Source organism: Eucalyptus grandis, chromosome 6 (assembly GCF_016545825.1).
Source record: "Eucalyptus grandis isolate ANBG69807.140 chromosome 6, ASM1654582v1, whole genome shotgun sequence".
Lineage (NCBI taxonomy): Eukaryota > Viridiplantae > Streptophyta > Magnoliopsida > Myrtales > Myrtaceae > Eucalyptus > Eucalyptus grandis.
Genome location: NC_052617.1, coordinates 27,117,345 through 27,144,500, shown reverse-complemented (window position 1 = coordinate 27,144,500; position 27,156 = coordinate 27,117,345). Strand labels below are relative to the sequence as shown.

General features: G+C 40.5%; 1 protein-coding gene across 1 annotated transcript; it reads right to left on the bottom strand.

The window, feature by feature from the left end:
* Positions 1-20,835: 20,835 nt before the first annotated feature.
* On the bottom strand, positions 20,836-26,668 carry LOC108953830 (ABC transporter C family member 3-like). Its single transcript, XM_010063177.3, has 9 exons — positions 24,166-26,668; positions 23,866-23,952; positions 23,162-23,791; positions 22,540-22,999; positions 22,231-22,445; positions 21,815-22,120; positions 21,677-21,740; positions 21,337-21,576; positions 20,836-21,243 (listed from the first exon to the last, which is right to left on the bottom strand). Exons 1-9 carry the CDS (start codon positions 26,560-26,562, stop codon positions 21,131-21,133), a joined length of 4,512 nt encoding a protein of 1,503 aa, XP_010061479.2. The 5' UTR covers positions 26,563-26,668; the 3' UTR covers positions 20,836-21,130.
* Between the last annotated feature and the right edge of the window lie 488 nt (positions 26,669-27,156).

The window sequence follows — 27,156 nt, the reverse complement described above, 5'->3', positions numbered from 1 at the left end:
TTAACCACCTCTATGTAGCTATTGACAACTCATATTCAATCACTCCGAGTGAATCCTAGCCCTACACCTGCTCTTCCAAAGATAATTGTCCCGAGGTAGGCAAACGAGGCCCAAATAGGTGATGACGACATCCATAACCTAGAAGATGACCCTTCGCCGACCAATGAGCAAAAGCCTAAGCTTAACAATGCCTCTAAGGTGGAGCAAGATGAACGCTTCGCGAAATTGGAAGAAAAGTTGAAACAATTGCAGGACTCACAAAGTTCACTCTCGTTTGACTTGTCCGCGTACAAAAAAAGTCAAGATGCCAAAAAAGTTCAAAATGTTGGATTTTGAGAAATACGATGATACTTCCTGCCCAAAAGCTCATCTTTAGATGTACCATGTGCGTATGGCTCAATATGTCAAGAATGAGCCCCTCATGATCCAATCATTCCATGCGAGTTTGATTGGGCCTGCACTGAATTGGTATGTCATGAAAAATGTGAACCTTCTCGACACTTGGAATGAAGTGGCCGACGCATTTCTCAAGCAATATAAGTTCAACATGGATATTGCACCTTCCCGAGAGGATCTTGAGAAGATGGAGAATAAGAGGAGCGAATCATTCAGGGAGTATGCCATGAGATGACGAAATCTTGTAGCTCAAATCACTCCTGAGCCTACTGACAAGGAGTTGATGAAGTTATTTGTCAAGACTCTCCCATCTGAATTATGTAACCGAATGGCCAGCACGTACGTTGAAAACTTCAATCAGGTTATTCCTGTGGGGGAACAAATCGAGATGGGGATAAGGGAAGAATGGTTTACTGAACCATCAAGTAGAAGATTCTCTGCCAAGAAGGAGAAGAAAGCTGATGTAGACGTGAATGTAGCTTATGGCCAAGAAAGTACCAATCGCACCCTGGCTATCCAGACGAATCAAAGACAACAACAAACTGCCGACCGTCAAGAAGGCAATTCACTCCTCTCCCTGGATCTCCATCCCAAGTGTTGGCCATCTTAAGAAAGAAAGGTTTGCTTACTAATGAACTGAAGCGTCATAATCGTGAAAGCATCCGAGGCTACGACCCGATGAAGAAGTGTGATTACCATAACGGCGAACTGGGGTATTCAACTGATGAATGTTTCACTCTCAAGCATAAAATCCAAAACCTCTTGGACACAAAGGCCTTCTCATTTCAAATTGCTAGGCTGAATGTCTAAAAGAATCCACTACCAAAACATGAATGTACGATCAATGCTATCTTGGAGCCTGAAGTCGATCGGATCAAGAACTCAAAGGTGCACGTGGCATATGCTTACAACGGGCTAGTGAGAGCTGGATATCATCTATATCATAAGGATGTTCCTCCATCACTGATGAAGGAAAGGGTCACCAGGATGGTGGATGACGGCATCATTATCTATACTAGCCATAACTGCATAGTTTCCACTATTTCTCCCATCATTATTGATTGGGAGGAGGAGCAAGCTACACTCAATGCTGATAAGGAGGAAGTTGATCCTTCACTCGTGGACATGTCCCCACTTAAAGATGCATCCAACGATGAAATAGTGATTGAAATAGTGATTGAAATGCCTCAACCGTATGAATATGTCAACAATAAGGCAGTCCCTTGGTCCTATGATCTAGATGTTGACCTCATTACAAGGTCTGGTCGGACTTATCCTCAAGCCAATGCTCAACCCGTGAAACTTGTCATCGATGAAGAGGCTAAGGAGTTTCTAGCCGTGATCAAAGCAAGCAAGTATAATGTGGTCGAACAGTTACGAAAGATGCCCACCCATATTTCTTTGCTCGAACTCCTGCTTACATCCTCTGTGTATCAAAAGTCGCTGATGAAAGTGTTGAGTGAAATTCGTTTACCTGAAGCGGTCAAGGCAGACAAGCTGAAAGATTTTGTGGGATCGATCCTTCTTAAGGACATGATTGCCTTTTATGATGAGGAATTCCCTCTCAAGGGTAGGGGGCATAACAAGGCACTCTATATATTTGTCAAGCATAAGGCTTCTCATGTGTCCCGAGTACTCATTGATAATGGGTCCACCCTGAACACATGTCCACTGGCCACTCTTCATCGCCTCAAGGTGGACCTATCCAAGATACATGCTACAAAGACTTTTGTCCGAGCTTTTGATGGTACGAAGAAGGAGGTGCTTGGGGAGATTCACCTCGATGTGCAGATAGGGCCAGTGGTTTTTAATGTCCCCTTCTAGGCAATGGATATCCCTATTGCCTTTAATTTGCTGCTGGGTCGTCCTAGATTCATACTGCTGGAGCTGTACCGTCAAGTCTGCATCAAGCTGTGAAGTTCGTGATCAAGGGGAAACTGGTCACTGTCTATGGTGAAGAGGATCACCGAATTTACCATGAGACAGCTATCCCCTATATAGAGCCAGTTTTTGAGTTCAAGTTAAGTTACCACTCATTTGAGTTAGTGTCCACCATACATGCATCTCGAGACTCACCACACCCACTCTTGAAGTTTCAAATGCTGCCCTTATGGTGGGAAAGATGATGGTTGGGAATGGTTTTATTCCTAGTAGTGGCCTTGGAATAAATGGTCAAGGGATTTGAAACCCCATTGAAGCCCCTCGGAGGTCCCGTGTTGTTGGATTAGGGTACCACGGAAGAGGTGGGGGAAGTTCTTGAGGACGAAGACAGGAAAGGCGGAACTCGCCGCCTAACCAAGGGTGAGGAAGGCAAAACCCATTACCCCCGAACATTCGCGAGACTTTTCTTGGTCCTCCGATAATGATGCAGGATGAAGCAGAAATAGTGGACACCCTAGGGAAACCAAGCGGAAAATTCGACTATCTGGTGAAGTATTCGGCTCCTCCCAATTTCTACATTGATCCCCGCGACATTGTCCCAGATGGATGGGGTGGCATGGATGATCCGACACCCCCAGAGACGGAAAACCCCGAAGATGCATTGGAAGGAATCACTAGTCTCTTTGATGATGTCTTCATAGGGACCATTGACGAAGGACCTCTAGAGGAGATGGGCTATGGCCCACAAGAGTAACTCATTTACCGCTTTCTCACATTCCCCTGCGTGGGAATTTTTATCGCTTTCTAGGGCCTATTTTTGATTTCTTCTTTTTCGCTTTCTTTTTAGGGCTTGAAAATCACATTCACATTCAATAAATGCAATTGATTGATGAATACCAATAAAATTACAAGTTTTATTTCAGGGCATGATGAGGTACACCAAACCAGCCCGGTAATGATATCCGGCCGATAAAAGAAAAAGAAAATTCAAGGAGAATTCTGAGGCCCGGGCTTCATCATGCTTTCTCGTGTCAAAATATTTCAAAAAAAAAAAAAAAATGTTTTCGCCAAGATTCTTTTTAAAAGAAATAATAATAATAATAACAATAATAACAAAAGATATAGATTACTCCGTTTGTCTTTCTAATCTATTTACTTCATGTTTCAGGAGCAATCTTACGGCATACAAAGGTATGGAAATGGTCCAACCCAATGCAGCAAATGCTGACATTGACGACCTCGAGAACTTGAGTAAAGATTCAATTGAGGTGCATCGAAGCTGGGAACAACATGAAAAAGCCAAGGCCCTCACATCCAAGCAGATTGTCACTATTAATTTAAGTGACACCAAAGAAGTCAAGGAAGTTAAAATTGGGGCAAATCTCCCCAAAGACGAGGCCGAGCGCCTAATTCAGCTACTAAAGGAATATCATGATATCTTTGCTTGGACCTATGTTGACATGCCTGGTTTAGACCCATCGATCGTCGAGCATTGCTTGCCTACTAATCCGGACGTGCCACCTAAAAAGCAGAGGCTGTAGAGAACTAAACCCGAGCTCTCGAAGAAGATAAAGGAAGAGGTGATGAAGTTTTTGAACGTTGGATTCATCGAAATCTCACAATACCCTGAATGGGTGGCTAACATCGTGCCGATGATGAAGAAGGATGGTCGAGTTCGAGTTTGTGTCGACTATCGAGATTTGAACAAGGCCAGCCCAAAATATGATTTCCCACCGCCTCACATAGATGTCCTCATGGATAGTACTGCCGGATTTGAATTATTCTCGTTTATGGATGGGTTTTCCGAGTACAATCAGATAAGGATGAAGGAGGAAGACAAGGAGAAGACTGCATTTATCACCCTGTGGGGGACCTTTCATTACAAGGTCATACCCTTCGGACTCAAGAACGCAGGGGCGACTTACCAACGAGCCATGATAGCACTATTCCATGATATGATGCATTAAGAGATTGAAGTCTATGTTGATGACATGATTGCAAAGACTCGGCTCGGAAGAAGCCATGTGGAAACCCTGAAGAAGTTGTTTGATCGACTTCATGAATTCAAGCTTCGGCTAAATCCCACTAAATGCGTGTTCAGGGCAACATATGGTAAATTACTTGGATTCATTGTAAGTAGTAAGGGGATTGAGATTGACCCGTCCAAGGCTAAGGCCATATGCGAGTTGCAACCTCCAGCAACGGTGAAAGAAGTTCGGAGCCTTTTGGGAAGATTGAATTACATAGCTCGGTTCATTTCCCAGCTCTCTGAAATTGCCAGGCCATTCTTCAAGCTCCCAAAGAAGAATGCACGAATCAACTGGGATGACGAGTGTCAAGAGGCATTCAACAAGTTGAAGCAGTACATGATGAATCCACCAGTTCTTGTCCCACCATTACCGGGGCATCCCTTGATTCTCAACTTCACCATTCATAGTGAATCATTAGGTGCAATGTTGGCTCAGGAAAGTCCTGTTGATAAAAAGAACGAGCCATTTATTATATGAGTAAAAAGTTCACTATATTAGAGCTGAAGTATTATGATGTTAAGAAGACTTGTGCCACATTGGTGTGGGTATTGCATAGATTGCGGCAATACACATTGCATTACCAGACATTTCTCGTGACTGAGAACGACCCCATCAAGTACTTACTTGATCGGCCAGCTTTGGTGGGTAAGTCGGCCAAATGGCAAATTTTGATTTCCAAATTTGATGCGCAATTCATGCCACAAAAGTCGATTAAGGGTTGAGCGATCGCTGATCTATTGGCCGAGAATTCAGGCGTCTCTAAGACGATGACAATTTCCTTGATGACCGTGTCTTGAGTGTAAATGAAGACTCATGGAAGATATTCTTTGATGGAGATGTAAACTTGTCTGGTTTTGGTATTGGGGCAGTTTTGATATCCTCAGATGGACAGCACTATCCGGTAGGTGCAAAATTGACATTCCCATGCACCAACAATGTGGCCGAGTATGAAGCTTGCATCCTCGGACTTCAAGCTGCAATCGAGATGGGTGTGGCCAAGTGACACGTTCCAATCACTCCCAACGCAGGCGGAATAAAAATGGCCAGATGCAAATGGAGGGACCCATAGAGGAAAAGGGAGCTATTCTTGATAATATATCGACAACAAGAGAACTCCTAAAAGGCAAGTGATACCCATTCTTGAGAATATATCGATAGCTGGGTACAGTGCAAAAAGGAATAAAATACCAACCTCAAAAGTATCAGTTGTGTTGCCAGAGCCATCCTAATTGGAAAAAGATATTACATACAAACAAATAGTAAAATAAGTACAACCATTAAAGTGAATATGCACACTCTCAGTAAATTAAAAGAAGACACAACAAGCAAACAACATATGACTTTTGCCCAATACTCACACGAAGACGCAAGATGTGGCGCTTGTGAGGCTTAAAGTTGTCGAAAATAATTCGACTTTTGATCCAGTTGCCATTTGCATGTTCAAGATGCAACTCATTACTCTCCCATGCGATGGGACGCTTCAACCTTAGCGACGGATCTAGCGCTTTGGCTTGATTGTACCTTTCTTTGGCCATCAGCATGAAATCTCGGAAGGCCATTGTCGGGTTGGGTTCCCTTAACGCAATTCCCATGGTAGTCCCATTAGGCAACAATATGGCGGATCTATATATCCTGTCGATATCACCATCATTCATCGCATGATCCGCAGGCCTCTTCCTGATGCTCCTGCAAGTCAGGCTCAGCTCCATCCTTAGCCAGCCCGAAACCTGTCGTGCAAAGAAGAGCGGTAACAAAGATCACACAGGTTGAAAAAGCACGAGTAAAAGAAAGCTTAGGAAACCATGACCCCCTCAACACATTTGACTGTAGAGGTTCAAAACTGCATGCACGATTTCGAAAAAGATCATATTTTCGGGATTTTCCCTTGCTAACATTCTTTCCCATCTTTTCGTTATCCACAAACCAAATGAACACACGTCACCAGATATTGTAAACACGAGAACATTATGCGAATTAGCTGATAAAACGATCGTTCCAGCAGGACTCGAACACGAGTTGGCAGCAGAAGCAAGTGAAAAGCCAACCCTTTCTGGCGTTACTTTAACCAAAACACCATCCAAAACAATCACAACGCATCGCGCAAGGGCGGGATTCAACGTGCGTGACGTCCTTGGTTTTGTCAATGCATCGCGCAAGGACCGAGTTCAATCGAAGACAACCTAGGCTTTCCAATTAACAACACCACTTATGTATCTTACAAAAGACCTGCACTCATCCAAGTCACTAGTGCAATTCGAATCAACATAACCAGTGGTCTTATTGCTATTGTGATTCATTCGATAAAATACAAAGTTGTCCCTTTTAGATATCTAAGAATCCACTTCACAAGTCACCAATTTTAGGAACTACGGCCTTACTTATAGTCTCAATTTCTATACCTCCAAGGTCTCCGAAATTCTCACTTGAAGCTCCAACTCACTACCGATGCGTCGCCATTCGTGCACTCGCGCGTTGAAAAGTGGTCAAAAATGGGGTTTTGCCTTGGGCAAGGGTTAACATGGGGCGCAAGCCTCAGCAAACGGAGACAGCCACCATTTTTCGTTGGCCATTGAAGGAGAGGCGGACAAGAATATAAAATAAAAAAGTCAGAGAGGAGCAAAGTTTCGGCCTTCATTGCCTGGAAAGTACTGAGGTGAACTCCTTTTTTTCAAATCAACGTCGGAATAAACAAAAGGAACGTCGGCATGTGGTTTCATAGATCAGCATTCCCCAAACATTTTGTCCATAACAATTCCAAGAAAAGGAGTCGTTTTTCAGTGACAAAGGTCCTGAATCACGCAAACCTCGCATGCTTTTTCTGTGTCTTTCCAGAGAAGCTTTTCCAGGCCGGTGTCGAAAATTCAAAAATGTGCACGGTTGATCCCGTTCATCCCATTTGGAAAAATACCAAAATCACCACAAACTCTAAACTATATTCGTTTCGACGCATTTACCTAATTTTTTTTCTATATAGAAAAAATCTCAAATTTTTACTTGTATAATATATTTACTCTTTATTAAAGGAAAAAGTTTAGGATAAATGTATTGTAGTAAATATAAATTCCAAGGTATATATTGATTTTTTTAATAGCCTTTTCCCTTAGGAACTCTTCAATTTTTGGTAATTTATTTGAAGCCATCAAAATCTTGATTGCATCTACAGTTACTAACGTATTTCCCTTGGCAATAATTTGATTTTTGAGTTCATTGACATGAGAATTGTTGGTACTTATTGAAATCTCTCTCTCTCTCTTTCTTGTTCTTATTAAATTTCCTTAATAACTGTAAAACTCCTTCTACAGTCCATCGAATCTAAAGAACTTATCAACAAGTAATTGTTCTTGTACGTCATAATTTTTGTAACTCAATTATAGCTTTGACAATTCTATAGTCGTTGAATTTCCTTATACTCCGGCGAATTGCTACCATTTAGAATTTATTCTTTTTTTATCCAATGGTCATATTGGCCTCAGGAACGGATGCTAGAGCATAGAAATTCTCAAGAATCTTTTTATGCTATTCCTTTTATTTTTATTTTTTTGATCGATTAAGCACTTACCATTACTAATTTGTTGCTGAACTGCAACTAAGTTCAAGATCGTTACATAATAAAACTGAAAGTGGATAGGGGGGATATAAAACCCAATTTTGAGGAAGGCGATTGTCTCGATAGGCTTTTGCTACCCAGTCGGCAGGCTTGTTAGCTTCTCTAGGTGCATAAGATACTTGGACTCCTTGAAGTTGGGCCAGCAACACTTTGGTATCTTCAATAATTGCTTGCACTGTCCATGGGCTCGAAATTAAGCCCATTAAACTTTCCACCACAACTTTGCTATCAAAGTGTACTTCACACTTGTAGGTTAGATGAGGCAAAGTTGAACACTTTTTCATGTTCCTCCTGTTCCTGCCAAAGACTCCTTTCTCTTTCTTGCCTCCGCTAACTTCAACAAAGCCGCACGAAGGGCCAAAGCCTCTGTTTTTAGGGCTGAATTAGCGGCGATTTTCTCCACAAAACCGTCTATGAGGATCCCTTGTTCATTCCTACAAATCCCGACCATCACTCCTTCTCGTTGTTCTTCCTTCCACGAGCTGTCAACGTTATATTTCAAAGAACCCTTCGATGGAGAGACCCACTCTGCAGGTGAGTCTGTGGGATCTTGGTGTCGGTTTCGATTTATTGGGTTCCATCGGTTATAAAGTTGTAGATCTATGGTTGCTTGGTTCATAGCTTCGCTTGGGTTCGGGGGTTCGCCTTTGAAGACCATGGAGTTTCTTCTTTTCTAGATCTGCCAAAGGACACCAGCTACTAACTCCTTCGACAGAGGCCTATTACAAGAGGTAAGGGTTTGGAAAAACTGTTTATCTATTCTTGTGATACATTTTGGGGAAGGATGTGGTCTCAATTTTGGATTGGACCAAATTTCGTTCGTCCATGGACAGAGGAGGAAAATGTGTTCTGGTGTCTCTGGCATTGATGGCAGACTAGGCAACTTTGATCAAGTATCATCTCTCTCCTAAAGAGGTTTTCCTTCGTTGGTAGTGCATTAGCACATATACTCTATAAAAAAAAATAAAAAAATAAAAAAAAAAAAAATAAAAGACTTGATTTTTGGATGGGTGTTGAGATTCTAGATCAAGTTCCACGAGATCCCAGATCAAGTTCCACAGTTTTTTGGGGGGCTGATAAGATGAGGATGCCTGAGAATTGTTGTGGCTAGCAACTATTTGTATACTATTGTATCCGCTCTTGACTGAGTAGGTGCCGGAACTATTTTTCATCCATACGATTTTGTCTTTCTCCATAGTATGACTTAGTGGGGTTGCAAGGATTTCCTTAACTAAATCTTCGTCAAATAATTTCTTTAGTTTATGCTCATCCCACTGCTTGGACCCTTGGTCAATTAGCTTAACCACACATTGGGGTTCGCCTTGGTTTGAAGTCCTCCAATGCATCCACGAGCTAACCATCCATCTTCTTTCACCCTGATCTACGATCCGTCTCCGACTGTCCATCTAATTTGCCCTCCTATTGGGATTGTCGAATTCTCAAAATCGGATTCGACACTAAATTGAACCCTTAAAACGAATGCGGAAGACGAGCCCGGCATAAACACATGCATTACCGATCCTAAGGCACATCACAAAATCGAACGTACCTTATTAGCCACAGATTAAACACCAATGCTGAAGATTAAGGAAGAAATTCGGATCCCGTTCTATCAAGCAGCGTGTCGTTCCTATTAGGGGGAGAAAAAAACAGAGCGTACGTTCTTTCTGTTTTCTTCTTTTTGAGGGAGAGAGAGAGACTGACGTACGTTGAAAAGGTACGTTCCTCCCTTTTCTTTTCTCTCTTAAATACGTCTCCTCTAAGAGACGTAACTCTTCAACGTAATACGCCCCCCCCCCAAAAGTCACAACTCTTCAACGTATCCCTCCATCCATGAGCCCTAATTTTGTGGGCCAGGTTCTTAGGCCCAACATGGGCGGACGGGCCTTAAGTCCATCATTAAAAAAACCATCATCTCCCACTCGCACATGGTGGGCCGAACAGGATCCTCTTTACCTCTCTTCAACAATCATACCGATGAATAATTCGTGCGACCAGCATACTTTGAGAGCTCGTCGTCATACATCTATTAGGAATATATAGCAGCTCATAATGGGCATCACACTTTGAGTAGATTTAGTATGCAGTACCCTAGATCAATCGATCACATTTATATCTCTCTTGATCTCTTTTAAACAATTATATATATATATATATATATATATTGTATTCACAATTATGATTATTCCAAAGACAGTCATAATTGGTCGACCAGTGAATACAAAAACTATAATGTGATTCTCCCAATTCGATCTCCCTCTTTTCTTCGAACTCTCAATCTCAGTTCAGTTTACTTTTCTAGAAATGTCCCATTAGATCGAATCAACTCATGATCATTGGCAACATCCTAAGATAGCAAACTCTAAATAGAAATCTTGAAAATAAGTAAGAATCATGAGGGCACTCAAATTGAGGAACTCTTTTCCTCAAGAGTCTCACACAGCATAAAAGTTGAGATCAAACTTTTGTCACTCTTATTGGTCGTCTCATGCATATGTAGTATGAAATACGTATTACGATATTAACTCTTTTCCCATGAATCGTATGTCTACACTTTCAATACCGTACAGATGATAGTTCATACATACCCAATGTCTAACTTGAGTTCACGTATCTATTCATTCACAAAATTCATTAGAACTCACATCTAGTATCTTAGATAGATAAAGTAAAACATGTGGGGTATTTTATTTTCGGACATAGTACATATCATGTCCTCATCTTAACACTTAGTTAAGGCGACATAAATATTTTAAGCTTGAGCTCTCGATTATCACCTATATAATAAGCTTAAAAACCGTCTCATCTCTATTTATCACATAGTAAATAGAGGCGATTACTTGTGTGAGTGAGCCAATCTTATATCTGTCCAACATACTTTCTCAACTTAAAGTAATGCACTGAGCATTAAGATACATAAAGATCAAACAAAGATTCATAGGCATTAATAATGAAAAAACACAAGTTCATAAATGTGAACAACTCAGGAAAATTACAATCCAGTACATCAGACTCTACGCAATCCTAGAGATTTTACATGACCACAAAACACATCTCTAGGTATTGGCTTTATCATAGGATCTACTACCATTCTATGCGTAGATATGTACTGTAAGTTCACATCCTTTCGTGCAACCATATCTTTGACAAAGCAAATCCAGAGGTAGATTTTCTTTCATCTAAATCTCCTCCCTAATCAGCATCTGAATAGCCTTCAAGTCGTAGATCATTTCCTTGGTAATTCAACTTGTAATCAGCAGTTTCCTTCAGATACCTCAGTATTCTTTTAACGGCCTTCCAATGTGCTTGACCTGGATTGGATTAGTATACTCACCATTCCAACTGCAAAACATATGTCAGGTCTTGTACACATCATAGCATACATCAAGCTCCCAAAAACACTAGCATAAGGAACATGTTTCATTTGTTCCTTCTCTTGTGGAGTCCTTGCACACAGTTTATAGCTCAACCATTCACCTTTTGCAATAGGAGTGTCTATGGGTTTACAATCTTGCATACGAAATCGTTCAAGAACCTTATTTATATATATTTCTTGCGAAAGAGATAACGATCTCTTTGAACGATCTCTTGAAATCTTAACTCCAAGAATGTATGCAGCCCCACCCATATCCTTCATCTCAAAGTTGGAAGACAACCAACTCTTGACAGTATTAACAAACTCCATATTGCTTGCGGCAATTAGTATATCATCAACATATAATGATATGATCACAAATTGATCCTTGGATCTTTTGATATATACACAATGATCCTCATCTATCATTGTAAAATCATATGCCATTATGGCATTATGAAAACGTATATACCATTGCCTTGACGACTGCTTAAAGCCGTATATCGATCTCAAAAGTTGACATACATTTTCTTCTTGGCCTTTCATTATGAAACCAGCAGGTTATTCCATCCATATATTTTCTTCTTCTAATTCTCCATTGAGAAAAGCAGTCTTTACATCCATTTGATGTAACTCAAGATCCATATTAGCCACTATTGCCGAAATAATGCGAATCAAGGTAAATCTCACTACAGGAGAAAATGTTTCTTCATAATCAATTCATTCATGTTGATTATACCCCTTCGCCATAAGGCGAGTGTTATGTCTTTCTATCGAGCCATCAGCTTTTCGCTTTATTTTGAGAACCCACTTGTTCCCAATAGCTTTGCGTCCCTTTGGAAGACCAACCAGTTCCCAAACTTAGTTTGACTTCATTGATTCAATCTCCTCTTCCATTGCATGAATCCATTTTTCCTTACTAGGGCAATTTAGAGCCTCATTAATATTTCTTGGTTCATCCTCATCTTGCGGAGCAATCATAAAAGTTTCCACTTCAATGTCAAAATATCAACGGGGAATACTTTTACGACTTGTCGCCATATGGGAGATTGTACACTTTGCACATCATTCCCCATTATGCTCCCACTAGGATTAGATAATGATGTCGTCTCATCATGTGATTGTAATTGAGAATGAGTTGAGTTCAATTCATCACTTCTCATATTACTCCCATTTTTCTGCTCACCTATGAACACATACCATTTCGAGTGTTCGGAGTATCTTACAAAAATACTCTTCTTTCCTCTGGGACCCAATTTCCCAAACTTGTGAGAGGGCTCATGAGTATAAGCAGCACAACCCCATGGCTTAAGAAAACTTAAGTTCGGTTTTCTACCTGTCCATAACTCATATGCAGTGGAAGTAACTTATTTGGAAGGCACTCGGTTAAGTATATAGGCAGCAGTTAACAACGCATCGCTCCAAAAAGTGATAGGTAAGTTAGCATGCGCCATCATGGACCTAACCATTTCCAGTAGGGTTCTGTTTCTTCTTTCCGCAACACCATTTTGTTGAGGAGTATATGGAATAGACAATTATTTTTCTATTCCTTTTTCATCACATAATTTTCTAAACTCATCAGATAAATATTCTTGACCTCGATTGGATCTTAATACTTTTATTTTCTTGTCTAATTGATTTTCTACTAAGTTCATAAACCTTTTGAAACAACTTAATGTTTCAGATTTATGAGAAATCAAATAGACATATTCGAATCGAGTATAATCATCTATAAAAGTGATGAAATAAATAGCCCCATGCCTTCCTCTCACGTTCATTGGACCAAAGACGTCATAATGGATTAAGTGCAGAGGAAATTCAGCTCTTTTACCTTTTTCAAATAGTTTCCTTATCGTTTTCCTTACTAGGCAATGCTCACATATGGGCAAATCGACTTTTTCAATGTTGCCCAACAAGCCCTCTTTGGCTAGTCTATTCATACGTTGTTGGCCAATATGACCAAGTCTAGCATACCACACATTCACATCATTATCATATGAATTAGAAGACGTGAGAAGGGAATAACAAACATTTGTATTAACATAGTCAATATCTAATACAATGAAACCATCCAGAAAATAACCACAACCATAGTATTTTGTGTCCAAAAACAAATCAACACCTCTATTATGGAAGTTCATATTAAAACATAGCTTGACCAACACTAAAACAGACACTAAATTCTAACGAATCTCCGGAGCATACAATACATCATGTAGGAACAAAGTGCGTCCACCACGCATGTTCAGTTGGCAGGTGCCAATTCCTTTCACTTCAGCTCTGGAGTTGTTTCCTACATAGATCCACTTAGTTCCAGTTGGTACTCGTCAGAATTCCACGAATGATTCTCTATCCTTCGCTACATGGTATGTCGCTCCTGAATCCACATTCCACAAAGGATTAGACTCAGTTAAGAATACAGAACTCAACACAAAAGCAAAGTTCTGAAAAGTACAAGGGGTGTATACCTTCTTTAGCTCACGACAGTCGCGAGCATAGTAACCCTTCTTGTCACAGTTGTAACACTTCACCCTTGTAAGCTTTTTCATTCAAGGACGCTTTCCTCTTTCATGTTGGTTAAGCTTAGGTTTCTTTCCTGAAGAACCTGCTTCCTTGCCTTTCCCTTTATCAAACCAGTTAGGATGTTTGCGCTTGGAGCTCGAAGCTCCATGTGAACTAGAATCAGCATGATAGATTTCAGCTTCCGGCTTAACCGCCAAGAGGCGGTCCTCTTCCAGCTCAAGATGACGCATTGCATCATCAAAGGTTTTGATATTTTCATTATGGGTCAAATGCACCTTCATATGCTCCCAACTTTGAGGCAATGAACGAATTACTGCTTGCACTTGCTGCTCATCAGTGAGGACATGGCCAGCATCTTTCAGCTCATTAATCATGTTTGACACTTTCTAAGATGTTGCTTCATGGTCTGACCATGAGGCTTCTTATAAGAGTCAAACCTAATAGTGAGCTGCCTCAGTCTGGTCACCAAAGTATGACCAAATCTTGCTGCCAATGCTTCCCACATTTCCTTGACATTCTCAAAACGCCTAAACTCTCGCATTACATCATTTTTCATGCTACTCAACAACGTAATGCGAGCAAGAGAGTTCTTTCTTTTCCATGCAGCAAATGCTTCCTTATCTCTCTTGTGTTGTGCAGTGTTTCCTTCTTCAGGTTCTACCATGGTCAAGTTAAGAGCTTTTAGTGCCTCTTGCTCTTCCAGCACATATTGGATTTTCATGTGCTATATTTCATAGTTATCGCCATTGAGCTTTTCACCTTTGTTCAGCTTGGTAACTATGCTCTTTGTGGCTAAAGCCATTGATCTGAACACATCAAACATATATGCACGAATTATTAATACCTATCATTTATGCCTCCATTTTGCACAGACCCATCATATTAATGAACAATTTCAAGTAAGGTTTCAGAATCAAAAGGTCACTATGTTTCCAATCATCCTCCAAAAATCCTAACTTAAAACTATCATTAATATAATTGTCTTATGCAAAATAAATTCTATGAAGCTACAAAAACTTCTATGAACTACCCACAACAATCAACAATAACAGAAAGCAAATAATATTTGACATCAAATAGAATAATAATACTTTCACATAATGCAACTAACATATCAGTTGCTACATCAACAACAATCAGGTAATAAACATTACATAAGATGTTCACAAAGTACACTTAACAAAGGCCAACCAATACATCTAACACCAAGTCAATACACGAACTGGAAAAGATCCTCTTTTGTTCAATTTCTTGATCTTTTCCCTTATAACAATCCAGTAATAATCATCTATAAAATCCATCACAATTTTCCTATATGAAGCGGCTCTGTTGACATCCCATATGCGATTCAACATTCCTTGCCATTCTGGTGGAAGGGTGTTCATGAAAAATCACACCATCTCAGACTGTGGCATATGACAACCATTCCATATGACCTTTTGAATTTTCCCGTTGACTTTAAAAACATGGTCAATTAAGTCACCACTCTCCCATCGATGATCAGTCAGCTCAGCTATCAACTTAGAAAGCCTTTCCTTTTGTTCATCGATAATTGCGCGAACAGGTGTGCGCAACCTAAGGGGAGGCATTGTTCTTGCAACAAATATAGAACAAATAAGGGATCACATATAATCCACATAAACTTAATTGGTAAAAGAAACACATTATTTTCCTCCTTTTTTTTGTCAACGGTCAAAATCAACAGTCAACGGTCGTCAACGGTCAACGGTCAATGGTCAGCCAGGTCGGGTTGCCGGGTCGGGCGGGCAAGTCGGACCGAACGGGCTGGTTGGACCGGGTCGGACCGACTGACCGGCACGTGCGGCATGCGTGCAGTTGACGTCATAATGACGTCAGCTGGTGCATGCCTCGCACGCGCCAGTGACTGCGCATGCGTTGCACGCACCGAAGACGCTGATTCGTTTCGGTTACGCGTGGGGGCGCGTCCGGCGGCCTTTGGCAGCGTTCCGCCACTCGTCGCGATCGTCTTGACAAGACCTTCCACCCAACGCCATCATAAATCGATTTCGACTTACAGAAACTCGAAAAAATGGATGAACAGTGCTCGTGTGTCGAGATTTTTCACCCCAATCGGTGTCGGCCGATTAATTTCACGAAAATTCAATTAAAAAATCATTCATAAACATAAAAGGGGTCAGGAAAACATGAACTAGGACTCTGATACCAATGTTGGGTTTGTTGGATTCTCAAAAACCGGATTCGACACTAAATCGGACCCCTAAACTTGTGCGGGAGACGAGCCCAGGAAAAACACATGCATCACCGATCCTAAAGCACATCACAGAATTGAACGTACCTTGTTAGCCACAGATTAAACACCGACGCTGATATGAAAAAGAGAAACTGGTCTCGTTCAATCTGATGACGCGAATTTGCCTTGAAGGGAAGAGAGCATCGCCTTTTGCTCACTGTTTTTCTTTTGGAGGTGTTTCAAGGGAGAGAGGGAGGAGGAAACGTGCGTTATATGCCAAAAGGTGCGTTCCTCCCTCTTTATTTCTCCCTTAAATACGTCCCCTCCAAAAACAAACGTGTCTCTTCATCATATCCCTCCATCCATGGGCCCTAATATTGTGGGCTGGGCTTTTAGGCCCAACATGGGCGGATGGGCCAACTTAGGCCCATCACTTTAATAAAACCATCAGTTAGATTGAAGACTTTTGTAAATAAGGATTGGCAAAACTTGGAAGAGGTTGGACATGAAATATATTGTCACTACACTTTGAGCAAGAAATTTTCTTTGTTCTTCATTTGATATCTCTGTATAAAGGTGTAGCATTGTAATAGGAAACAGTCATGCATACAAGTGGAAGTGCAATAGTTGGTCCTAATAGTGTGATCTATTGTGTGAAAGGAACTACACTTCTCGATTGTAACTTGCACGGTTGATTACTAGTGGAATTCGATTGTTATTAAAGCTACTAGCTAGAGAATGGATGTAGACTTGGGAATGAAGTCAAATTACTATAAATTGCTTTGTGATCTACTCTTATTGCTCATTATTTGCTCTGTTTGATCATAATATTCACACAAGCTTATGAAAGTCTCATTCATCTCGCTTGTTAATTATTGTTACATAGTTCGTGAAAGTTTATAGTAGTTTCATTCAACCTATTCAATCCCCTCTCTAGGTTGTATTGTTAACCTTAATACAACATATTTCTTAGAATAACTTAAATCACATTTTGTATTACAATATTATCCAAATTTTACACACACAAAAGGGCGCAAAAAAAAAAAATCTCATTTGGGTGGATCTAGGCAAGGAAATCTCTTCACAGGAAGGGCTTGGGCCCAAAATCAAGCCAAGTGGATGAGCCTCGGCATGGTGAAGTCTTTCCCCACCTGTGCTTGCTTAGGTCCAAGCCTCGACCGTCTTGTCCTCTCTTGCCCAATCGTCACGTCTAAGCATGAAAATCACCTAAATGAAAATCTACTTTGAGTTAATATGGATAATTTCCATGTATGTACCCACTGATAAGAGACCTCATCAGAAAAAACTTCTTCAATTTCTGATAAAGGAAAACTAACTTTAAGAAAAGAGCAATGCTATTAGAACTAACAATGCCATCATTGCTTGAAGATAGCAGTTTAATTTCAACTGTCACTTTCACTCCAATTGGAACTAACTATTAGATTTGTTGAAATAGGAAAAAAGGAAAGGTTGTTCATTTATTTTGAGGTATAAATCTTTCTTTCTGATTTTACAAAATTTAGCTCTTAATTACTATGAAAAGTTGGAGAGTAACAAAGTTAAGAGAACATTAGAACATAGTAAACTAAATCAAATCACATTTTATAATGTTAACTCTAAATTTCCCTTTCGTGCATTTCTTTAGAATATGTTTGTATTGTTCAATTGCTAGGAAGAGCTAATTGTACAAAAAAATTAGGAGAGGGAAATTTAGAAGATTGATCATAATGAGCTATCCTCATTGTAGTGATTATCCCAAACAAGCATATTTTCAAATTGAAATACACAAACATATTCTAAAGAAGCGCACTAAAGGGAAATTTAGAATTAATGTGGTAAAATGTGATTTGATTTAGTTTACTATGTTTCTAATGTTCTCTTAACTTCACTTTTTCTTTCCACCTTTCTTTGCTCGGCCAACCTTAAAGAGAGGGAGAGAAAGAGAGAAGGCTAGAGAGAGAATTTGGATCTAAAAATGAGAGACCCAACTTTTAGAGGAAAAAAGGCATATATACTCCTCCTAAGATGAGATCCTAGTCCTTGGTTTGATGTAAGGCTTGATCTCCCAAGATAAGATCAAAAATGCTTAATTGCTAAGCTTTCTTATTATTAGAGGGCAATTAAGCATATTTTATATTGGATGGCTAGGATGAAAATGCCAATGAAAGGCCAAGATTGATTTTTTGGATTAGTCATTAATCGGGGGAATTCTGGTAATTTCCTATCTCGAGGGCAATATTGTAAGTTCACAAGGGGATTTGTGTAATTCCATGTAAAAAGGGTATGGGGTGGTTGGCCATAAGGCTGGCTTGGTAGTCATCGGTTGTCGAAACTTCGCCGAAAAATGGCTAAAACTGCCAGAGGTCAGTTGGACCAATATGAATCGGTTTTGCCAATTCGGTCAATCTTTGGCCAAAAATGTGTGAAATTAGGGTCCTGGAGGGCCTAATCGTAAAGAATTCTTCTTCAAATAAAAGAGAAATGGGCTAAGTTGAAAAGAAATAATCCAAATTTGCCCCAATTAAATCAATGAACCTTTTACCAAATCTCAATTGATTTAAATTGGTTCAATTATCTCATGAATGACATTAATTATGCTCGGATTTTATGGGCATGCAAATTCGAACTGTCGAACTAATTAACACGATTTCTGCAATTCCTATCCCCAATTGCCAAATTGATCGCAATTGAATTCAATTGATGTAATCAAATATCAATTTGTTCAATCAATTGAACTTAAGATGACCTAATGCATTTAAATTGACATTAATGTGATGACATGAATTAGACATTAAAATGAAATTGAAGGTCGATATTCAAATTGAACTTCAATCTATCAAATTAAGTCTTAGTCTAGAATGGGTCAACTTCAATTACATCAATTGAAAGCACATTAACTTGACTTTTCAAAGTTCAAATATGCTAAATTCATCAAATTGAAATGCTTCATAGTGAAATTTACAAAATCGATTACGAATTTGGATTATCAAAAAGGAGCTCATTGAGGGTGAAATCTATTAAACTATGAAGAACTCATCAAGATCCCTAATTAGGGTTAAAACTGGATATTTTCTTCATGTCATGCTAAATTCTAAAAGGTTTACACTATTAAAAACCACAAACTAGTACATGCATGATAAATCTATCCCAAACTAATTTTTTTTATCACCAAAAATCTTAAATTGGTACATTAATGGCAAATTTACTCAAGCTAAATTAGTTTTGAGTAAATTTGTCACAAGTGTACCAATTTGAGATTTTGATGGTAAAAAAAAAAAAAATAGCTTATGTAAATTTATTACTAGTGTACCGATTTAGGATTTTTAGTAGTAAAAAGTTAATTTGAGATAAATTTATCATAGGTGTACGAGTTTAGAAAATGTGATTGAAATATTAATTTAGAGTAAATTTGTCAAACGTGTATCAATTTTGATTTTTTCAGGGTATTAAACCAATTTTAAAATTGGTTGAACTACTAAGTGTGAAATAACCTTTAGATCAAATGTTGTGAAGGAAACTACGCTAAAACATGACTAGGAAGAAATTATGACCAATTTTGAACCTAAATCTGAAAAAAAAAATCAGAAAAATAGATTTTTAAGGAATTTTTGTGGTCAAAGTCAAATTGAAGATAAAATAAGATAATTTGAAAATTTTCACATTTTTTTTTTTTTTTTTTTGTCAAATGATTTACTAAAAGTCAACATTGTAGTGATTAGTCACTAAAATATTGATTAATAAGTCAAAACTTTGATTTTTTGTTTTTGGAAACTATTTGTACAAAAAGCCACATTTTGACCCAACTTTGACTTGACCAAAAAAGTCAACTTATTGACAATTGTTTTGGATTTTTTATGAAAATGACTAGGAAATTAATCACAAATGAATGGGCAATAAAAAAGAAATAAAAAGCTATACTTTTTGCTTAAGAAATGGGTTCCGTCGCGATTAGAAACCCTAATTTCAATATTTTACCTTTAAGGACGCACTGGCTAAAAATTAAGGGTACATTTGGTAACGATTCTGTTCCCGGGAATATATTCTGATCAAAAATGATTTTTTTTTTTTTGTTCCCAGGAATAATTTCTAAACCTTTTAAGCCGTTTGGTAACTATTCAAAATTTCTGATTCTGGAACAAAATTATGTTTAGTACTTGTGCTCATTGATTATGTTCCAAATAAATTTCTTTTAATTTTTAAATAATTTTTATCTTTTATCTTTTCTTTTTTTCTTTTCTCTCTCATGTTCTTCTTCTTCCGATTGTTGATCCAATGACTGGCCAAACGAGGGCCAGCGACCTCACCGGAGCGTCGCCGGCCCTCAGCGAGGCTGGCCTTCGTCAACCGAGCCTCGCTAACAGCTGGGCAGGGCTCGCTCAGCCTCGTCGGTGGCCAGGCCGGCCTCGCTAGAGCTTGGCGAGGCTCACCTGCCACCGGCAAGGCTCTCCCAGCCTCGTCAGGGCTAAGTGAGCCTCATCGGGGCTGGGCGAGCCTCACCAGTGCCAAGAGAGCCTCTGGCAAGCTCGACAGTGGCTGGTTACCTCCCGCGAGCTCGCTAGACCTGTTGCCAACGACCAGCAGCAGACGATGGCAGGCGGCAACGGATGGCAACCACAGGATGGCGGTCAATGAAGAAGAAGAAAAGAGAAGAAGAAGAAAAAATGGAAGAAGAACAATTGGTTTTGATTCTTAGATTTGTTCCTAGAACAATAATCAACTTTTTTTTTATTCTTGATTCTGTTCTAAATCTACTGCTGGGAACAAAAAAATAAAAATTTGTTCCTGGAAACAAAAATTTTACTAAACACAATTCTGTTCCCAAATTGATCTTGGGAAAAAAAAAATCAGAATCATGCACTGTTTAGATGGTTACCAAACAGTGCCTAAATGTCAACAGATGTAAAGTAAAATAACTTCCACAAAGAGGGATGATAAGTACTTCAACAATGTTTTTCTTTCTGAGGAAGGAAAATCAACTTTGTGGTCCATGTTTAACTGCATTAGATTTAGTTTTGATTGATATGGAGCTATCGGCAATGACAATCGCCGGATGAATTACTCTTGACACGTCCTCCTCTCTATCTTTAGAAGCAGTAGTTCGTGACCAACTTGAAGTAGGGGGTTCTTCAATTGCCGAAGCCGGACTTAGACCTCATTGTGTACTCCGCTACAAGCTGCGTGAACAATGAGGATTCGTTGTCCAGCAATCTTTTTGGAGAATTATATTCCGCAACAAGGCCTGGACACAATCAGTGAGAGAGGGGGGAAAAACTTGATGAAGCATAAGCTGAATATGCAAGGCTGAGATGAGATCACGGTAAAAACTACTGACCATTATCTAGAAGAAGAACCATGTCACTATCAAGGACTGAGGTGATCCGATGCGCAATGGTCATAACTGTACAGTCCGAGAAGTGATGCCTCAGCGTTTGCTGAATCAGATTATCAGTGGCTGTGTCGACGGACGCGGTAGCTTCATCAAGTACCAAGATCTTGCTTTTCTTGAGCAGCACCCGACCGAGACACACGAGCTGCCTCTGTCCCATGCTCCAGTTCTCACCATTCTCAGCAACTGCAGCTCAAAGATAATAGAGCAAGGGATGAGACAAATTCTGTTCTAGAATGTGTTAAACACTTCCTGGATGGTCAAGTCAAAGGGTCCAAAAGATAACCTGCTGCATCCAGTTTCCCTTCTTTCTTCCTGACTTCATCCACGAGCTGGCACTTATCCAATGCCTGCAATTGCAGGATAGATTAGCTGAAGAAAAGAAACTCCAAGAAACTCCAAACGTGAAAAGAAATGAATGCACCTCCCAAATCTGCTCATCAGAGTACTCCTCAAGAGGGTCTAGATTGCTTCGCACGGTACCATCAAACATGGTTGGCTCTTGAGGGATGATACTTAATCTAGACCTCAGATCATGCAGCCCAATTGAGGAGATATCAATGCCATCTATTAGGATTTGACCTGCACAAGGTTCTACGACACGGAAAAGTGTTTGTATGAGAGTTGATTTGCCGCTGCCCGTTCTCCCAACTATGCCCGTTTTCATCCCTCCAGGAAAAGTGCAAGTGATGCCTCGCAGAACAAGCGGCAAGTGTGGAGCATACTGGACCTGGCATTCCGCCCAAATTGTCAGAAAGGTGAAGTATGTCCTAATGACTGGACAAAACATGCTGACACATTGTTTGGGCATAACAGAAAAAAAAAAAAAATTCCTAGCACCTGCAGATTGGAAATGGCGATCTCTCCACATGTTGGCCATGAAGGACTGGGGCGATTATCCTCTATTGTAAGAGGGGGCTCGCTTGAGATGCCAGTGTATTGAAGTATCCTTTCAACCGATATAATTTTGTTCTCCATATTACACAAATTCCAAATAACCATTGTTTGTATCATGTTCAAATTAAGTGCGTACGTTACAGCTAAGCCCGCGATTGCTTCAGAAAGAATAACAGGAGGAGGTTAGGATGACTAATATATTCATCAATATAGATAGGGTCCCTTTTAGAACTCAGGCAAGGACATTGTTACCTGGATCAATGAATCCCTCAGGAATAGAGATCAAGAAAATCAAAGAGATTCCAAACGTGATGATGGATAGCATATCCAAGCGAAAACAAAGCCATTCCATTGCCCCAGCAACATGGAACTTGGGCCGAGAATATGCATCAGAAAGCTCCATATTTGTGTTTCGGAATCTTGATTCTTGATCAAAGCCATGAATAGTGGTCGATCCTGAAATTGTTTCAGAAAAGTGCTGGATCACTGGAGCTTTGTTCACACCGACCAACCGTGCCAGTTCTCGAGCAGATGGGATGTAATATTGCTGATACCAGATACAGGTAGCGATCACGGGGATAAAAATTATAAGGACTTGCCATGCGACCTGAGATATCAAAATGATAACTCCCAGGAGCCGGATCATTGCAAAGGCAAATCCTGAAACTATGAATTGAATGCTCAAATCCAGAGCACTCTGGTCTGTCGAGACCTGAAAAGAAACATTGCATCACAATGCAATCCATCACTCATCCAAGAAAAAGAAATTGAAATAAACAAGAGAAGAATCAACAAAAGCATAATCTGTCTTCCCTATGTATTCAGAGATAAATCCCTTTGAACTATTTGAGTGATGTTCCATATTAGGACTCACCCTACTTAGAATTCGTCCACTTGGAGTAGCATCAAAGAATGACATGGGGGCACGAAATATTGCAAGATGCAACTTATTAAAGAGTATCGTAGCTGTCTTGTAGCCAGCAGTTGCCAAAAGTGAAGACCTGAAAAGAATACATAAGGCGCTTCCAACAGCCAAAGCTACATAAACAAGCATCAGCATTGATCCTGAAACAGCAAGTTCCATGTCCTCTGACACTGGGGTCGCCCATGCCATCCAATAATTGCTTCCCATCTGAAGGAGCATGAACAGAATTTGGGCCAGTAATATGAAAGGCACGAGAGCTCCTCCATATGCCGTCGTAATATATTTCCAGTACACTAGAAAACCAACTCTACCTTTCTCTCTCTCTTCTTCTTGCACAAGCTGCCCTTTTGCCCTTACTTCACCATCTTGAACATTTCCTTTTTCTTCCTTCTCCACAGTATTTTCGGTTTGGCTGCTTTCATTGTTGACAGCAGATGCTTCAGAGTCTGGCCCAGCTTGGCGGGAACCAAGCCCGGCTAGAGCTTTCTCATGTGCACCTACTAGTTCCATGAAATCTGCTCCGCAGTGAAGAATCTTGCTGTAATTTCCAGCTTCTGTAATCTTTCCATCTCTCATGACCTAGCAAATATACATACCACCATTTAACAAAGTGACTCTAAGCAAAACCAATTCATAAGTCAGTAATCACTCACCAGGATTAGATCAGCTGTCTGTAGAAACTCTACTTGATGAGTAACATAGATCACTGTTTTCGAACTTAAAAGTCCTAGCAAACATTCCTATCACATGAAAGACTCAATTAATAACCTTCACGAGAGGTAGCAGAAAATTGAGAAAATATCTCCAATCCAAGACTTGCAAAGAGCAGAATCTAGGAATTTTTATTTCAAACTTTTCTTTTCCATCAAGAAAGCCACACTACATAATGGTTAATGTGAGGCAAATGACCGGTGGTGCATGCACAATCAGAAAAGCAGGCAAAAACGATTAACCTTAAACAGATGAGATCCAGTATGTGCATCAACAGCACTAAAAGGATCATCAAGTAGATAAATGTCTGCATCTTGATAAATTGCACGGGCAATCTGTACTCTTTGCTTCTGTCCGCCACTCAGATTTATCCCTCTCTCGCCTATGATTGTTTGATCACCAAATGGGAGAAGCTCCAAATCCTTCTTCAGACAGCAGGCTTCGAGGGTACTTTTATATCTTTCATGGTTCATCTCCTTGCCGAATAAAATGTTGTCCACAATCTTGCCGCTCTGTATCCACGGAGACTGAGCAACATAAGCCTTGCTGCCACATAGCCTGAGGGTTCCGGATATTTTTGGCAATTCTCCCAGGAGGCAAGAAAGTAAGCTCGATTTTCCCGAACCCACAGTGCCACAGACTGCAACTTTCATGCCATTGAATACCTTCAAGTTTATGTCCTTTAATGTGGGTTCAGAGGAAGACAAATCCCACGTAAAATTCCCCTCAATGATCTCGACTGCCATATCAGTTGTGCCCCGAGGAAGCTTTTCAACGACATTGTTCTGGAGATCCTCAAGGCGCAAGAATGATGATATTCTGTCAAGTGAGACCTTAGTCTGAGCTAGCATGGATAATACAACTGGTAAGGCATAAATGGGATCTTGGAGGACCCTGAACGTTGCAATCGCAGATAAGATTTTCCCAGACGATAGTGGGATCCCCAATAACATGCATGTACCAAATGTAGTCACCGAAACAAATGTTGGGGCACCCCAGAAGACAAAAGAGGCCATTGCTTGAGTATAAACAAATTTTTTCAACCACTCTGTCTCAATATTCCTCAGTTCAGTAATCTTGGACAAAAACTTCATCTCCCATGCCTGAAGCTTCAAAATTTTCATGTTTCGCAAGATCTCGGAAGTCGCCTTCATCCTTTTATCTTTCGATTCCATCAACTTTTCCTGAAATTTCTCCTGGAACTTGCCCACAGGAATATTAGCTAACATAACAAGCAAGGAGGCCACCAAAGCTGCAATAGATGCAAGCCCAAGATTTTTATACAGGATTGCTAAGGCTAACCCGACTTGTACAAGTACTAGCCAAGGTTCGTGCATGCACCAGCAAGAATCACCAATTCTCTCTGCATCTACAGACATGAAATTAATGATTTCCCCACTAGTATGCCCCAGTTTAGACTGGCATGAAAGGTTTAATCCCTTGTCATAAACAAGCCCAACCAGCAATGAGCGAGTCCTAATCCCAACAAGATGTAGCCTAAACATCATCTGCCTAAAGGAAAGGCACTCGACAAGCTTTGCAACCAAAAAGGCCGAAACAAGAAGGTAGCCTTCACTTTCAAATTCGCGTTGCCCATTTAGGAATTGAACAAAAGTATCAATAAGGTACGGACCAACGTAAGAAGCTAGGGTTAAAAGAAGCTCAAATACCCCAGCGGAAATTATTTCTTTCCATTCGGACATGATCAAAGCCTTCACCAGCCTAAACGTAGTCACTCCATTACCTGAAGCAGCATCTGCCTCGAACTTTTTCTTGAAACCCGGCAATGACCCCACTATGCTATCCCGAGGAGCAAGTTGAGGAACATCCTCTAGGTCCAATGTTTTCTTATTTCCAACAGCAATTAAAGGGCTCAGCCACGAGAAACTGATTGTACTCAACAATCCCGCTTTTGAGTACGGGGTCACAGTTTCATTTCCTGGGCGCTTCCTTAAATCGGCGTTGCTTGCAACCAAGTTACTATTTAAAAGGGGTTCTTCAAGCAGATCATCATCGATCTCAATCTTACCAAAGAAACCCACGTAACAGCAGAATAAACCGGTGGCAACAGAGACAATATCAGAAATAGAATACCACGTCTGCACAGGAGCACGCTTTCTATACAGAACAACGTCTATGACAAGGCAATAACATGAAATGGACAAGTAGAAACCCCACCAGACTCTCAACAAGAGAGGGAACTTTGATACTCCAAAATCGAAGCTTTGGCGGTACAAACAAACACCTAGAGCTCCCCACGCGAGAGACTTCAGTGCTAAATCCAAAAGAGAAACCAGTTTCTCTTCCGACCAATCATTAGCATACCAATAAAAGTAGTTCGCCACACACAACACCAGATTAAACACAGACAAGCCGAAACAGCAAAACAGAGTAGGCTTATGGTACCAAATCCCGCTTCTTCTAAGGCTTTCTTTGGAGCCTACTCCATTTCGCCGTGCCCGTAGTCTCTTGCACGCCCATGAAACCAAGAGCCCAAGTAACAGAATCAAGTGCAGAGATCCAGAGAAACCACGTGAAAACGTGGTCTTGAGGAGAAAATCGCCACCTGAATACATCAGAGTGGAGGAGTGCGAGAAGAAGCTTTGAAGCACCTGCTTTGATGAATCGAAAAGCTTCATTTTTTCCGCGGGTGAGTTCGCTGGGTGTCTCTGTGTGCTTATACGCCTTCCAGGAAGGAGAGAAGGAAGAATTTTCTGGGTTCACTTTAGATTGGACTCCATAACACGCGAGTACAAAAGCAGTGGAGAGCTAAAGGGCGCATGATAACCATTCTTTTCTAGAAATTCTGGAACATAAATAATTTTTTTTTTTTTAGAAAAGTTTCTAACCGTTTAATAATAACATAAAATTTCTACTCTAAGAATAAAAAAAGTCGTTTGATAACTACACAAAATTTCTTTCTTTCGAACAGCGGCGAACTGACGAATAGAGTGACAGATGGTGGCGGCTATGGCGGCGGTCGGCGGCTAGCAGCGACGAATTAGCAGATAGCGATGACAGACAGTGGCGGCGGCGGCAAACCGACAGATAGCAGTAACGAACGACAGCGGAGGCCGGCAACGATGGCAGCAGGCAGCCGGCAGTGGCAGCAACTGGAGGTCGACAGTGACTGGCGGCGGCGGCGACTGGTGGTCGATGGCGGCCGGCGACCGGCGGTGGCGATGACCAACAACTAGTGGCAGCGACGATCGGCGGCAGCGGCCGGCAGACGA

What these genes read in the sequence shown, in the direction of transcription:
- LOC108953830 (XM_010063177.3), bottom strand. Translation starts at nt 26,562, where the DNA reads ATGAAGCTTTTCGATTCATCAAAGCAGGTGCTTCAAAGCTTCTTCTCG. An exon ending in GTGGACGAATTCTAAGTAGG is followed by an intron (nt 23,000 to 23,161) that starts GTGAGTCCTAAT and finishes GTTTCTTTTCAG; the next exon opens with GTCTCGACAGACCAGAGTGC. An exon ending in CTGATGAGCAGATTTGGGAG is followed by an intron (nt 21,741 to 21,814) that starts GTGCATTCATTT and finishes CTGCAATTGCAG; the next exon opens with GCATTGGATAAGTGCCAGCT.